Source organism: Ceratotherium simum, chromosome 9 (genome assembly GCF_057802395.1).
Source record: "Ceratotherium simum simum isolate JZ-2026a chromosome 9, ASM5780239v1, whole genome shotgun sequence".
Classification (NCBI taxonomy): Eukaryota; Metazoa; Chordata; class Mammalia; order Perissodactyla; family Rhinocerotidae; genus Ceratotherium; species Ceratotherium simum.
Window position 1 is genome coordinate 26,831,059 of NC_141908.1, and position 16,442 is coordinate 26,847,500.

The following is a 16,442-nucleotide window of genomic DNA, read 5'->3' on the forward strand; positions in this document are numbered from 1 at the left end:
CACCCAAGGAAGAGGACATTAATCCACTTAGTAAAATACCCAGACCTCCCCCTGGATTTCAGCTCTTCTTAATGTAACATTTAGTAATTGCAGCTGGCTCCTTACCGTTTCCTCCCTCCCTTTCATTCTGAATCATATTGGCCTTGTTTAACCTTCATTTCCTTTCCTACCCCCCACATTTGTCCACGTACTTTTCTGTGACCATGTTTGTTTTTCTCTCTCTCATTTTGCTGCGGGGATTGAAAGCAATAACTAGAGCTTTCTAAGAGCTTAATACTTTCTGCTCAAATCCCATTCTACGTCCCCATTCAACTATTAATGCTTTGTACAATTTTTATGCATCCTTCAGTTGTGTAGTTACTGCTCTATATTTTTCTGATTGATCATTAAGTTATGTCGGCTTTTGAGAACTGCCTCCATAATCCCGAAGCAACGGCTCTGACTTGGCATGCTCTTTGCCATTGGAATGCCTTTCCTGGCAAGGACAGGCGTTTTGGTTTGACTATGATTCTTAAGTTACAATTCAAGGCTAATTTGTTCAGTTAGGTTTCTATTCTACCCAGCTCTGTTTCTCACTGTTAAGTGTTCCATGAGGCTGCTTAGTTGAAGGGTGTGTTGTAAGTGCAAGATGTAATAAACTTATATTGTACTTGATTATCAGTTTTCAAAACCAGCTGCATGCTTTGATATCTATGTAAGGAAATATCAGAAGATAATATACCATCAGTATTTATTACTCTATAATTAAGGATGTGTCAGTGTTTCCTTTAAAAAAAAAAACCCTATTTTCAGAAATTCATATCTCAGGCATAAATTTCCCTATGAATTACAGTCTAATACCATATTAGAAGTATCTTCTTTTCAAGTTATTCCTCCCCTTGCTTTTCTTTCTGTGGAACTAAGTTTCAGGATGTAATTTCTGGGTTATCTATTGGGGATGAGAGGAAGCAGGCCCTATGCTGCACAGTTAAAGGTGCTTCTGCCGCTGATGCCACCTGCTCCCTCTGCCCTAGGCCCTTGGTGCCAGGCAAGATCGTGGGGGCTGCCTTTTGGATATAGGGCCATCTTATACCTACGTGGATAAGCAGCTTCATCGTTGTATCATGTGAAAGGCAGTAGAGAAGACTCAGCTGTTCCGAAATATCACAGGTGCTGCAGAGGCTGAAATTTTAGTACCAGGAATCAATTCTTTTGCATTCTTCTCCTTATGGTCACTTAGAATACAAATGTGGCCAGGAGTAACATGAAATAAATCTACGGTAAGGTACCAGCAATTTACTAATCCAGGTTTCTTCTGATAGTAAGAGAAGCAGGAGAAGGAGAAAGGAGGGGAAAAGATGGATAGACAGACATTTTCCCCTTCCCCTCCTGTAAGGGATGGTCTGGATCAACTGAACTGACCACAGCCTCTGGAAAGAGGCAGAGTTCTAGACCTGCCTCAACCACCATGGGACCCAAAGCAGTTCAGCTTCTTTTTAGGCCCTCAGTTTCCCCACATCTAAAATGGAGAGGTACCAAAAATAACTGTTTACCAGGAAGGCCAGGAAAGTTAGCTACATGTATAATCCCAGCAGAGTGTAAGACCACAGGGAGTGGCAGGGGCCTGTGCTGGATGTAGAGACGAAATGACTCCCCACAGGCATAATAATAGTCATAATAAAAACAGTAAAATATTGGCAACACTACATGGTCTCTCATGCCTCTTTTTTATTTTATTTTTTGGTGAGGAAGATTGGCCCTGAGCTAACATCTGTTGTCAATCATCTTCCTCCTTTTTGCTTGAGGAAGATTGTCCCTGAACTAACATCTGTGCCAATCTTCCTCTATTTTGTATGTGGGACGCTGCCACAGCACAGGTTAATGAGCAGTGTGTAGGTCTGCACCTGGGATCCAAACCCACAAACCCCGGGCTGCTGAAGTGGAGTGCACGAACTTAACCACTACACCACTGGGCTGGCCCTCGTACCTCTTTTAATACTAACAACGTGGGCCACAAAGACACCCCCTGCTGCCCTTTGCACTCTCTTGCTTGGTGGAGGGAGAAATAGAAGGGAACTACGGGTCCAATTGAGTCATGAACATTGAACTTGGTGCTTCCTGAAAGACACACAGGTGACAATGATACTCTCTCATGCAGGGAAAGTCTTATAGAAAACGTCTTTCCATTTCTATAACCCAGTCTGGATCCTAAATATGCCATTATATGATGCCTTAATTTTCTCATTTGTGAAATGATGGCAACATTACATTTGCAAATATAAAGGACTTCAAATTTCTAGACAAAGGTGTTACATAAGTATTCCTAGTAGAAGTCACATCGTCTAGCCCTCCACCTTAGGTCTGCTATTTAAATACAGTAACCAATAGGTTAGTAATATAAGCATTTTAGATTATCTCCCAAGAAACATCAAGTCTTTATATCAGTTTATGAGAACTGATATATTCTCATAATTATGAACCTGTCCTACGGTTGAAAGGAATCACTGAGGTACTGATAGATAATGGGAGGACCCCTGAGGACACTGACCCCAAATTCCAATTTAGGAAAATCAGCCATAGGGTGAGTGCGGATCTTGGTCCCTGAAGTCATATGTACCTCACATGCAACTAGGGCATCCTAAAGATATTAGAGAGGACTCCTCTTCATGGGATGGACTTCACTGAAAGTACAGAGCCCACAACTGGCTCCTGTGTCTTACAAGGAAAGGCAACAGGTAAATAGTACAGGAAGTGGGCAGAGTGGTTAGATCAGACAGCTGTGCCATGAAGCTCTAAATGTTCCAAGATAAAAAAGACTGGTTCATGTAACACCTTCCTTCATCTTCCTCTCATCAATACCCTTCAAAAGGGAGTTTATAGAGCCAGAGTTTTCCATCCTGTATTTGTAATGCCACAGGCATTAGTTAGAAATGGTGATCGGCAGCCCCAGGAAGAAGGAGCCCATGGATACTCAGGTTCGACTCTTTTCATAGCATGATTTATTTCAGGGTCAAGGTTAAGTCTTTGGCTCCCGGTAAGCAGAGGAAAGTCTTCTGCAAAATTGGCAGTTAGGGCACTTGCTTTCACTGTTTGAGGGAAAATGGTTTTCTGACTCCATCAATCGTTTAGAGTCAAGAAATGTTAAGGCTGCCATGGGAGCAAAACTAACCAAAGTATTCATAGCTCCTATCAAAAGGTATATTCAAAAATAACATTTAAGACATGTAGCAAGTCATAAAGAGTAGGAATAAGCCTTTGTGTAAAGAAATGGACCATTAACCATACAGTGAATATGCCTCTCCCAGTTCTGTCTGTTCTTTCCTCCATCCTCCTCCGACTTAAACATTATTGTAAATTTAATGTTAATTCCCATGCTTTTTGTTATACTTTAATCACTTATGTACACATCTTTGAGCAATATGTAGAACTGTTTGCATGTTTTTAAACTTTCCCAGTTACATTTCAACGAATAGCTTTTAAGGGAGGGTACATTCTAGAAGCACTGGTTGTCCCATATCTCAATTCAAATTTTAAAATGAAACATGTTCATGTCAGTGGTTTATCATATACTCTCTTTAGTGTTACATGTAACATCTGATATTAAATACCACCCAATTTTCCACTGAAACAGAAAGGCTCTTTGGGTGACACTTGTCAATAATCAATAGAAGAATAAAACTCAGAATATGTCAATATTAAAAGACAGCAAGGACTATCATTTGAAAACTGATTCTATCACCCACATAGTATCTTGAGACTTAAGCAAAAAAATTTTGTGTCTCATAATATTTCTGGGTAGCAGATGCTTTCTCAAAAGCAGATTTTACTTTTAAAAATATCAAATATAATTAACACCTTCAACATAAAATGAAATCTTTGCTTCCAGATGCATTTCAAGGTGTTGAAATGAATCTATGCAGCCCTCTATGGTTGCAAGTTTCCAATGACTGACTGATTCTGCTGCCATGTTTATGTGGCACGTCTGAAGAATTGAGAGCTCGAGCAAGGCATTTAAACGTAACTGTATATAAAGGATGCTTATTAAAGTAGGAGCATCTTGAGAAAGGTCTTTTGACCTATTCCTGATGAACATGGTATAAATGAATAGGTTAAGAACTAGGTGCCCTGCTATTTATTATAGAAACACCTAGCCAGAAACACAGATTAGGTAAGTTCAAAGAAAGCATCTTGGACATTGAATCAAGGTCTTGATAATGGGCAGACTCTTAAAGCGATTTAACATTAAAATTGGTTTAATGATTTATCTTAAAAGTATAAAATTAACAGAATTAAATATTTAAAAAAAAGATCAAAATTTTCAACAACCATATTCAAAATAAGAAATAATGGGACTGTTTGATTGCTTGGGGAAAGTAAGGGAAACAGGAATTAAAGAGTCAACTTTTATTCTCCGTTATCCTCTGACTTCAACAAAACATGGGTTAACTTACCTAATAACGCTCCATTCCACCATATCGTGAGTGTTGAGAAGCGCGCACACACACATGCAGATATGGTTATCTTTTCAAATGTTAAGAATTATGCATTTATAAAACGTTTTATTGCTTATTTGCATTACTACCAAATTTGACAGCATAGTTTTAAGAAGTGGCTACTTTAATGTAAATTTTTATTCCAGAAGGAATGCTGGGCACAGCTAAGACAAAATTTGAGTTTATGGGTATAGAAAAAAAAAAACTCCACATACAAGTAATTTTCAATATTATATTTGCCAAAATCAGGAAAATACTTAAATGTTTTGGATGTACGATCTGAAACGTAGTTAATGGTTTTTCCCCATCAATTAGTGAGAAAACGTATATGGGCAGTTGTGCATATATCTTATCCAGTGTAAAAGTGAGCCCATTATTTTCAGAGTAGTAAAACACAGTAAACTAAGAACTGTTTCTCGGCTGTGAGGTTATAATTTTATTTTGAGAAGATGTCATCTGTGACACGGCACCTTTCTGACAGAAGCAAATTTACTAGTCTAGTTCATCTCATTCATCTCAAACTCTGCCCAGGAGAAGTGTCTAAGAAAGTCATGCATTTTTAAATATCTTAACTTTTGCACTCAAAAGGATCACACCTCATAGATTCCAAGTTCCATAGTCTCAGACCTGAAGGGACTTCTGGAATAATTCCGGAGCCTTTTGTTTTATGAGTGAGGAGGTAATTTGTTGAGTGACTTCCCCACAAGCTAGGAGTTGAAGCCAGTGCCGTGATGTCCATCATACATCATGGATCTCACACTGGTTAGGGAGACAACTCTCTGCGCAAAGATAAAGCTTGTTGTTTCTGCTTCTTACTCTTCCTGCTTTTAAATTCCCAGGCCTCATGGACCCTGAACTCCTGCTTTCTTTGATCTGGAAGACTGCTTCTATCCCGAAGGCTCTATCTGCCTCCCTGACCTTGATCTATTTCCTGCTTACAATATTGCCACCTGTCAAATGGGCCCTACTGGACTTCTGAACCTTTGCCTGCTTTATCTCAGATGCCTGCTGGACCACTCAATCCTTCTAGAAGCCAGAGAGCCGGGCTTGGCCCTTGTCTAGTCTCCTCTCCCTGGCTGCTCCTCACTCCGCAGTGTATAGAAGTTATTCATTTCAAAAGCTAGGAAAGTTAGAATTTACCTGTCAGTAAACAGAAGATGGTTTATCAACAGACTTTACCTTAATGACTACAAATGTTTACCTCCTGCTTTCCAGAATGCAAAGAAAAATCTTGGAAATGTCATAATATCTGACAAACATTTGCAAAACAGATATTTGTTCATCCGGAAAAGAAACAATTGTATTCGTTGTCTCCGACACAAGGAAAGTGTTCAGTAAGAAACATACTGATAGATGTACACACTTACACGTAAATGAGATATGTTAATTAAAACTTGCAGTGGGCACTTTATTAAAAATTTATTTTATAATCTAGCCATTCAAAACATCTTTACATCAACAAATACAGCAGCTTGACTATTGGAATCATAAGTCATTTATCTTGGAAAGGTTATATTTGTAGCTGGATGCAAATATTTTTGAGGAATATTTATATCAAAATTACTGGTTTTGTTAGAAGTATTTTGATTTCTCTATTTTTACCCTTGGAAAGAAAATTAAAACAAGTGTCTCAGTGTTCATTTTATGAGCAAGATGGCCCCACTTAGTGTATTTCCCATGTTTGTCTGAATTACAGCTGTTTATCTTGCAACTTTCTTTAAGATAAATTAAATGCAAATGTAACTCTGTGAATCATGGGAATACCTGCCAGACCCCTTATTAATACCTTCACTTAAAAACTCCTGTGCCAGAGAATCATTAATTTGCTAAAAGTGCTAAAGCAGCCCTTTGCCCACAAACAATTCTGAGATGGCTGCCCAATTAGTCCAGTAGCATTCTGACCCTCCTTTCAGACCCTGTGGCCCTTTGAGGACACAAGAAGGTTCCAATGATAACCTGGCAACCTAGGTAGAAATCCAGCCAAGTGTGAGCGTTTGAAGCTGCAGTTTGGCTGCTATCGTGTCGGCGAAAAGAAAGAATTCAGGCACCATGTCATCCAGTACAAAGGATAAAAACGGATTCAACCGGAAATTCAATGTGGCACCACATATGGGATACATGAGTGCGGTTATACAACAGGCCACATATTTTTTTTGAACAGTCTCCTCCATGTGATGCCGAGGACATGTGTAACCATCATAACGTCTCTAGGAATCTGTATTTAATTTGAGTTGGGGTGGTGGCAGGGACTGGAGATCTGAAGCCGCCACAGGTTTGTGGCAGATGGCTCTGTGTCAGCTATGACAAGCAGCCAGGCTCGGCTTCCTCTGCAGATTTTCTTTTCTCTCTGATCAGGTAAATATGGGCACACTCTGGAAAGTTCTACAGATTCTGCCTTAGGCTGCAAGTTTGTGACTTAGCCCCATCTGTCACAAATCTTCCCTAGGTTCTGTTGTAAGCAGAGACCTGAATTTACCATGTAGGGCTGCCCAAGAAAAAGGAGCCATTTCACCCTGTAAGAGGAGGGAGAGAAGAGAAAGCGATGAAGAAGCATTAACGACCTAAAGACTAAAGCATGCTGAAAATTCTTATTGCAAATTTGCATAACTTACATCAATTAGATTTCAAAAAGCCACCAAGTAAATGGTTCTCGAGTTTCATCACCTCTGGAGATCCTAGTTTCTGATTGGTTTAAAGTGTAACTGTATTTCCAACCATAAAGGAAAGCTCTCGTTTTTTTGCAAATGGGTACATTCTGTTGCACACATATTTCCTGGTTTATGTTATGGATGACAGCTATTAGAAGTTTATCATAACTTTTAGCTTTTATAAACACAAGATACACAACACTCTTAATACATGTTTTTGCTAATGTGAATTTTACTTTTAAGTGGTGAAGGCACAAGAGAAATGCCATTACTATTACGTGGAATTTATAAAGCACTTCAAGTTTACAAACGGGTTTATATTCATGATTTCATTATAGCAGTACCTCAGGGGGAAAATGCTATTAAGAATTAAGAAAAAAAAATTCTTCCAAGTTTACAGATGAATCATATAGAGGCCAAGAAGTTCACCTAAAGCCAGGCTACAAATGAGTAGCAGAGGACAAGAAGCAAAACCTCTAGCTGATCTTAATCCCCCAAAGTATATCTATTGTGCTAAGGGATTTTTGCTTTTATTTTACTTAGACAAATTAAAGGAAAACCAAGCCAAATAAAATCAACGAAGGAAGTGAAGAAGGAGAGAGAGAAGAGTAGGGAGGAGGGAGAGGTGGAAGGAGGGAGAGAGAGAGAATTTGAGAATTTGCCTTATATTGTGCTGGTGCTGTTGAGAGATTTTAGAAGTTCTAAAAATGTCACAAGTTTTTAAGTCTTCATTTTTAAGGAAAAAGTAATGACTTTGGAGGAGTGTTAATACTAGTGAGCAACACCTTATTCACATCTAGAGTATAAGCTTAAATTAAAAGGGAACTATAAAGTGACCAGTCTCATGAAGGAAACTTAAAGTGGCTTGGCTGTGGTTTGGGTAGATATAGCCTGATATAATTAAGGCAACCACAAATGGCTTTTCTGGGCACTGAGTCTGAACTGTAAGCTTAATCATTGTTTGGAATCACTTTTAGGTAGAAATCTGAAAATTCTTCTCTTCTCCAAATAATAGCAGGTTATAAAGGTTTCTGGAATGTTGAAAAACTTGGAGAGGAGAACAAAATAGAAATCAGCAGCTATCATCTGAAAAATGTTAAGAAACTACAGGTCACTCTGGTAAAGCACAAGAAAGAATGGCATCTCTTTTTTTTCACACAGAATATCGCTCAATTTGTAAACAATAGTAAATGAGAAATAGGATGGGAATCAAAACGTATTCCTTTAGTCTGGGCGGTCTGCATTTTATATGACTCGCCTATTTGCACTCCTGTGCCATTTTTAATACTGGTAACAAGGGAATGTCCATAAATTTTTCTCTAAGGTATTTTAAAATATAATGATCAAAGGTTCTTTAAAAGCATAAAGTACTGATCTCAAATAATTGTTGGGAATTTTCAGTAAGTAAATTCACATAGCAAAAATGAGGCAAAAAAATACACCTTCACAGTATTAGACTTGCTTCGGTTGGAAAAGGAAGAACTATTGTTAGTGTAAAAAGTCGATTCTGGGCCGGCGCCGTGGCTTAGCGGTTGGGTGAGCGCGCTCCGCTGCTGGCGGCCAGGGGTTTGGATCCCGGGCGCGCACCGACGCACCGCTTCTCCGGCCATGCTGAGGCCACGTCCCACATACAGCAACTAGAAGGATGTGCAGCTATGACATACAACTATCTACTGGGGCTTTGGGGGAAAAAAATCAATAAATAAATAAATAATTAAACAGTCGATCCTTGGCTAATTATTTTATGACTACTTCTAGAACCTTGTGTTAAGTTAGGTTTGGGAGTCATAAAATAGCTCTCTATTGTGGATGTAATGAAACTTACTTTACTTATGTGACAAGTTACGTGGTCAAGGTGTCTAACCTACTTAGAAAAGGAAACGTCCCAAAAGTACAAGAAAGCTGCGGTCAATGACTTAAACCTAGATGTAAACTTTTTAAAGAGATGGTTTGGTTTTTTAAATTAAGAAAGTGGTGTTAGATTTTTAAAATAATTAAGAATTTCATTTCTACATGCACTGGATTTGTCTAAAGATCTTAAGAAAAATGTGTGTGAGAGAGAGAGGGAGGGGAGCAGGGGGAGAGAGAGAGACCACATTTGCATACACGTGAGGAATTTAAACATTTCAAATCTGAAACCATTTCAGGTGAGAAGTCATGGGCACGGTGTTCTGTAGTAGAAAGAGTCACTTTAAGAAAAAAAAGGATCAAATTCTGTTTCTGCTTTTTGGTTACTAGCATTCTGTTTCAAATCCTGCTTTAAGTTATAGCCCCCAAACTCTCACTCATATTGAAAGTATAACGTCTCATGTGAGAAGAAAGCCAAGTGTTAGTAGCCTTATTCTAGTCATTAAATTTCTAAGTGTGAATCCATATGAAAAATCCTATCCTAAAGTGAACTCTATAGGATAAGCAGTTGAGATGATTTTAAAATGTAAACTTTTAACAAAAAAAAAAAGAGTAAGGTGTAAAAATGTAAAAGGAGCAAATTAAAGAATCCGAGACATTCTATCCTTTTAGATCTTAGAAGCATATGTTTTACAAAAGCAAAACAGCACTGTCCAATGGAATAAATATAAAAAAACCTCCGAGATTTTCTTTACAGTACACATAAAAGACTCTTCTATTGCATAAGAAAAGGGGGTAAAAACCTGCTTTGGGGAAAAGAACTCTCTGGTGTGTAATGAAGGCAAATGTTACCTGAAAATGTGTATATTTATAAAACATAGCTGAAAAAATATCATAACTTATTATATCTTAATTACAAAGTTTTAGAAGGCATTCTTTTTCTGTTTTGGCTCTAAATCCTATTACAACAACCAAACTAAATCTCTGGTCCTTCCTGTGACTTTTACCAGTTTCTCTGGACAATTGCATCATAAAACTCTTGATTACTTATAATTCTTGGACTAATTTATTAATTTTTGAGATTTTTGATACCATCAAGATCTATGAATGAGGACATATATGAAAATGTATAACAGATTTATAAGAAAAAAATCCATGGTAGAAAATACATAAAATGAATTATACATATAAATTCTTATAAATGCTGATGTGTGAAATACTATTTTATAAAACTTTGAGATGGAGCATTGTAGCATGTACTGACTAAAAATATATATAAAAAGTAGTAACATGAAATAAAATTTAAGGCATAGGTTATCTTTTAAGCTGTACAAGAACAATTTGGTATATTAACAGCATACCACTAAGCTGACATTCTTTCAGAGTTTTTCCAGGAGTTGTTTGTAAAATAAAAAATTATAGCTATGTTATGGCAGTAGCTATATTAAAATATTTCAACTGCAGATCTGTTTTCTTTTGTAACTAAAGGCAACTTGTTGCAGTAACTTTTGAAATGGTTAAACATTTGCAGATGCAAAATAACAGGGATAATAAGACCGAACGTGAAGCAAAGTTAAAAACTGATACGTTTTGATGGTGGAAATACAATTATAAATACTTCACCATTCTCATCACAAGGAAAAAACATTTTTTTTCTTTTTTGGTATTTATATGAGATGATGGATGATGACTAAACTAATGGTGGTAATCATTTCACAAATTATGCTATACCCCTTAAACTTAAACAGTGCTATATGTCAATTATATCTTAATAAAATTGGGGAAAAAAACTTCACCAAAAATTCAGCTGAAAGAAAAAAAAATCGATAATTTTATGGTGAATTCATTGAAAATAGCTTTGTGTCATGTATAGAAAATGAATCCATTTGTATTAACACTTATTCTGTTTCTTCAGTTTTCATAATCTGCACATTTTAATAGTCTGTCACGTGGGAAACTACTTGATTAATATTTTACACAAACAAGACTACTACTGAACTTTAAAAATTAGAAAATCTGGACGTAAACCTTGGAAGACAGTTTTCTCTATGAGGCTTCCCACGTATACAATACAATTGTATTGACTCAAGGAGTAATATTGAAGCCTGGAACTGTTCAGTCAGCATTTTAAACTATTATGAGCTACCTTCTGAACCATTGCCAAGTTAATAGACAATGAAAGATAATGAGCTTGAAATTGGGTGTTAAATTGCATTTTTGGTTCTCTCCCTTTTTCTTGAAGTTTAACTGTTTCCTGCAGAAACAAAGTCATGTTTTGATGTATCACTATGTAAATATGTATTTTAGGCCATGAAAAGGCAAAGGAGAGAAAAAAGGCAGAGAACTGTATTTCATGTAGGAAGGCTATATATTAAGATAGGAAAATTAAAATATGCTGGATTATAAAACTGCTAGATTGTAAACTATACTGAATTTATGTAAAATGAAGATGCTACATTCAAAGAATATAAAAAGGTATATTACTCATGGCCTAGAGCCACCTTCAAAACTCGTAAAGCAGATTTATCCCAGTTCAATTACTTAGACTTTTAGTAGGGCCTCTTTGTGTGGTTATTTCAACAATGTAAAATTCTTGATTCAAACAAGGAAAAAAAGATAATGAATGAGGGGACTGAATGATGATGCTATTTAAACTATTTTCCTTTTGCCTTTGCCATTCAGAGAGGAGTCTTTAGAATTAGACAGTCTAATTCTAAACAAACTGAGGATTTTTATGTCATTTTATTAAACTAAACAAGAGAAACATTTGATTCTTGAAAAATCACCTTTCAAGTCATTAGAAATGAACACCAAACTTCACGAATGTCATTCACCTGAATTTTGGAGGACTGAAGATTTCATTATGATGGGAAGAAAGGCTTATCCTCATTAGTATAATTGTAGAATCTTTCCTTTATTTCCTTTTAAACTAATGAGTTACATTAATCCAGGTTCATTTTTATAAGCCTCTTGGGGCTAAATGTAAAGGACAGTCATCTCAGAAAACAATAAATTAAAAAAAAAGCATGTACTGTGCATTAAGTGCACGTATTTCATAAGACCTAGGTTAATACGACTGGCATCCAGTTTAATTAATCCTTGTTAGTGTAACAACTAATATCCCTCCCTAGCATGTTTCCTTTAAACATTAGTATGTTAATTAAATGTTTTTTTTTAAAGATTTTTCTTTGTACTTCAATATGGCATTTATACCACGTAAATCTCTTCTCAATAACTACCTTATAGAGATGTTTTCTTACAATATCTGGTCTTTTGCAGAAATTCTGGAGCCTTTTTGAAAGCTGTTCAGGTGTAGAATACAGATATTCAGCTGCAGGAAAAACAGATACATTTTTAATGAAACAAAAACCTCAAAGCACACACTCGATATTAGTCACTTTACTAATTAAAAATGCATATTGCTCTGTGCCGCCTCGTGTTTTACATTATTTAAGCATGATTTTATAAGGTTACCTCAGCTCACAAGGATGTTTAATGCTAAATAAGACTGTGTAGTTGTGCTGTTTAGACATCTCCTTTGGGTGATTAAAATACATTATTCTAATGTAACACAATGCATATGTGATATATTTAGTGATGAGAATTTTTTCAAAGAACTAGTACTATAGCCATATGTACCCAGTACAACAGTTGCATATTATTAACTAGTCAATTGTTTAAATAATTTGGTGTGACTTTCAGTCCTCAATTTTTCTCTGTGTATATCATTAAAAAAAATCTGTAAGCAATTGCAACAACACTGACCTGCTTATAAAAATCCATCATTATGGGATGTGTATGCTAACAATGAAGAATGCTATTTGAAAACTTGCTTTTTTGTTATCTTAAAAGAACAGATGGTAAATATAAGCTTACTCTAATGTATTAAAACACATAAAATTTTCCTTAACACTAACATGTTGACTTGCCAAATAAACAATTGCTCCTGCCTAAGTTTATTTTCAAACTTTCTAATTTAGCATGAATCATGTATTAAATTTCAACAAAGATGAAAGTACATTAAAGCAGCTACCTGGAAATATTTCGGGATAAACCAAATCTTTGGGACAAAGTGGGTAACAACCACAATACACAGCTTCCAACCTAAAGAAATTTTAGAAAGAGGATAAAAATGTATTAAAAAGACATGACTATCACAGCCAGAAAGTGGTTTTGTTTGCCTAAGTTTTCAGTATGAGCCCAGAGTTAACTGGGACGAAAAACATGGTCGGCAGTATGAGCCTAAAAGCCAAAGTTGCTCTTTTAAAAGATTTTATTGATCATATATGAATTTCATAGAACAGAACCAACAGCATATGTTTTGTTCACTGAATTAATCAAAGCGCAGCTCTGCATTTTTTTTTTTTGTTTTTAAAATACTGTTTAACACATTTTATAATCAGCAGATAAACACATGTAACAACATGGTAAAGTATGGACAGCTTTTCTTAATAATGCTGTAAAGCCCCAGAATGTTCATTTTTCAAAAATGTTTAAATAAAATAGCAAATACTTAACTTTAACACTGTAGCCGTAGAAATGATGGAGGCACTTTTAAAAGCATCAGAAAAAAATTTACAATCTGTTGTGATGGGGCATTTTCATTTTAAGCTCATGCTTCAAAATAATTTGTTAGTATGCAGAATGTAAAACTATTTCCCCCTTTTACTGAAAAACTCTCATGAAGATTATCTTAATGAACATTTTGCTTCCTTGGCTAAAAATTCACCTCCTTTTACATTTCATAAGAAAAGAATACTTTTATTATTAAACAAAGAAACAGGAAAGTTTCACTTTGTCAGAGATTTCCCCAAGGACCACCTATAGGAAGTTTTTCTTCATGTCACAGAAGTAAGGGTTAAGCAGAGGGAAGGAATTGCATCTCGATGGTTGTGTTCGTCCTGCATAATGGCTATTGATCTGACATATAATAAACCTTAAAGATACCACTGTAATTTCTGTTGGCTAGAAATTATGCAGTGAAATTCAAAACACTCTTTAAAATATGTTTATTTTATGGGAAACTTTGAATTGCATCCAAAATGTTGACCAAAGGCAGAATTTTATTTTGAACTGTAGATTTTTTTCAACCCCAGAAAAATCTGAAGTTATGTCAATGTTTACCTTGTTTATTTACAGTGACAAAGTACATGCAATTTAAGCTGTTTTTAAGTGGGTGATGTTTTCCCTATTTTACGATGTTAACTGAAATTAGTTTAAATGAAAAGTATTTGCTTTGAGCTGCAAAGTTTGGAAAAATACTGAGTTCAAAGTTTTGCTTGAGAACTGATGGAAGTTACAAGATAACACAGAGGAAAGGCACAGGATCTAGTTACCAGTTATTAATTTCAAAATCCAAACCAATATCTAATGTTTTTTTCTCTACATACATAGGGTATGCATAGAAATTCTTATTGTAAGCACAGCTATAAACTGCACTGTGACTGCATTATGAAACCTTCAAAGTTTTGAGCACAAAAACCAGTAATATTCTTTATGAACCAAGAGAAAATATGTACTCTATCTGAAGACACTCAGTTTTAAAATGCTGTGCCAATCGAAAAGCAAATACATATGAACATTCTCTTATAATTACATAAAATCAAAAGAGTGAAGTCACAGGCATTTCAGAAAGTGCACATGTTATCTGCTTTTTAATAATGGATTTGAATTAGAGTGTTCTGTTCCCCGAAAGAAAATTGCAGGCCAAGTTACATTTTGAGTCATCGTATGAGCATGTACCATGCCATTTCCAAAAAACCTCTGCTAATTAAAATATAGTGAGATAGGAATGGTATTATGTGGTTTAGGAAGAAAAAATTTACAAATTTGGATTTCAACTTTTATTTGTAAATTATCTTATTTGCGGTTACATTTCTAATTCATCAAGAAAAAAACCAACACCTTGTTTGATTATAACTTTGACTTGTTAAAATACTAAACCTTATTATATACATTATTTATATCAGGACTATGTTTTAAAATATATTAAATAGGCCATATTTTAAAAGAAGTTTATATCTTAAGTTTCTCATATTTTGCTATTTTGAAGAAAACTATCATCTCATGACAATAATACAATTATTCATCATTTCAATTCTTATGCACTACCAGTTAAATAATAAATGGAGTTCCAATTGATCTATTGTTAAAATGACTAGCAAATGACCTTTTTATTCCAATTAACAAATCATCTGCTAAATCTATGAATCTTAATATTCAGATCTATTCACTTCAATTCATACAATTTATCTGCAAATAGTTGTTGGGCTTTTGATTCTAAATATAATTAGCTGATAATTTTGCTTGGCTGAATTACTTTTCTGGAGGGCCTGCAAAGGCTCTCAGTCGCATTATCTAGCAATAATGAATCTGATAGGTGAAATTTTTTACTGTAATGAGGATGAGACACAGTTGTGACACCTGAGTCTACTAATAACAGAAGACTGCTAATTATCGACAGCACTTTTTTGTGTGATGCAAGGCGAAAAAAAATCCCTCATTATTAAAAAATAAAAAGTTACAATTATAAGTGACACCGGAGGAGAGTAAATAAAATGGAGTGATTAAAACATTGCTGCTTTAAGGGTGTTTTTAATTAAGTGGAAATGCTAATGTTGTCATACTTAGCAGATGGGATTAAAATTAGTTATTGTAAGTAACTCATATTTTATGTTATGGTTTCCACAGCATGTCTACAAGATCTAAGAAAGTGATACATTCCATAAGACATTTTAAAAATGAAATTCTCATACTCTTTACAACTCATAATAATGAACATCATGAATAAACTATTGAAAAAAAATCCTGCCAAGGATTTTACCATAGTGACTTAACTAGCAAGGAATGTAGCCATAATGTACTGGACTGTTACAATCTCACTGATGGTATGCCTTTTGCTTTGCTGATTGTTGCATTCCCTATTTCATTCACACTCAACAAAAACAAAAGTTTGGTACTTGGGCATTTAGCCAACATCAAATGTAGTGTCAAGAAGGTAGGGTCTGGATACAAGGAAAGATCATGACCACCCACTAAGGTGATGTTCTAAACTAAAACAGAGGATGCATCATGTAACTGCAGATAAAAACCTAATTGCACACTTTCTCCTACTTTATTTGTGTAAAATTTTCCATCTGCTACATCTAAAGATGTCTAAACTGTTAGTATCAAACCTGCATTCAGCTGCCAGCTGTGCACATTAAGGATTGCAAAACACTAAGTAAATGAGCCAGCGTGAAGCCGAGTGGTAGTGGTCCATCTGCCCAGGGCTGTGGGGAGGGACCCCGGTACCTGGTCCTTTTCAGAGCCTGTCTTTGCTTCAGTGGATAAGAAAGAAAATTAGCCACATTTCTAAGTGTCTCCATTTACAATACTCAATTTATCTGCATTTTCCTGGATAACTTCTGTGCACCCGATGAGTATTCTCCTACAGCAAGTTAATGGAATTCATCTCTTTTTGAAGGTTCTTTGG

The 16,442-nt window shown here is 35.6% G+C and overlaps 1 protein-coding gene across 10 annotated transcripts in view; it reads right to left on the bottom strand.

The window, feature by feature from the left end:
• Positions 1-16,442, bottom strand: part of QTMAN (queuosine-tRNA mannosyltransferase) — a 410,331-nt gene that overhangs the window by 23,651 nt on the left and 370,238 nt on the right. For 8 of the 10 annotated variants that reach the window (XM_087435128.1, XM_087435127.1, XM_087435130.1 and 5 more), the window contains 3 exons: positions 13,002-13,072; positions 12,208-12,299; positions 4,691-6,985 (listed from right to left, as the gene is read on the bottom strand). In XM_087435128.1, coding sequence (XP_087291254.1) covers positions 6,902-6,985; positions 12,208-12,299; positions 13,002-13,072 — 247 coding nt within the window. In that variant the 3' untranslated portion in view covers positions 4,691-6,901. Of the gene's footprint in view, positions 1-4,690; positions 6,986-12,207; positions 12,300-13,001; positions 13,073-16,442 lie in introns of those variants that run through there. The other 2 variants (XM_087435132.1, XM_087435126.1) reach the window with 1 other exon arrangement.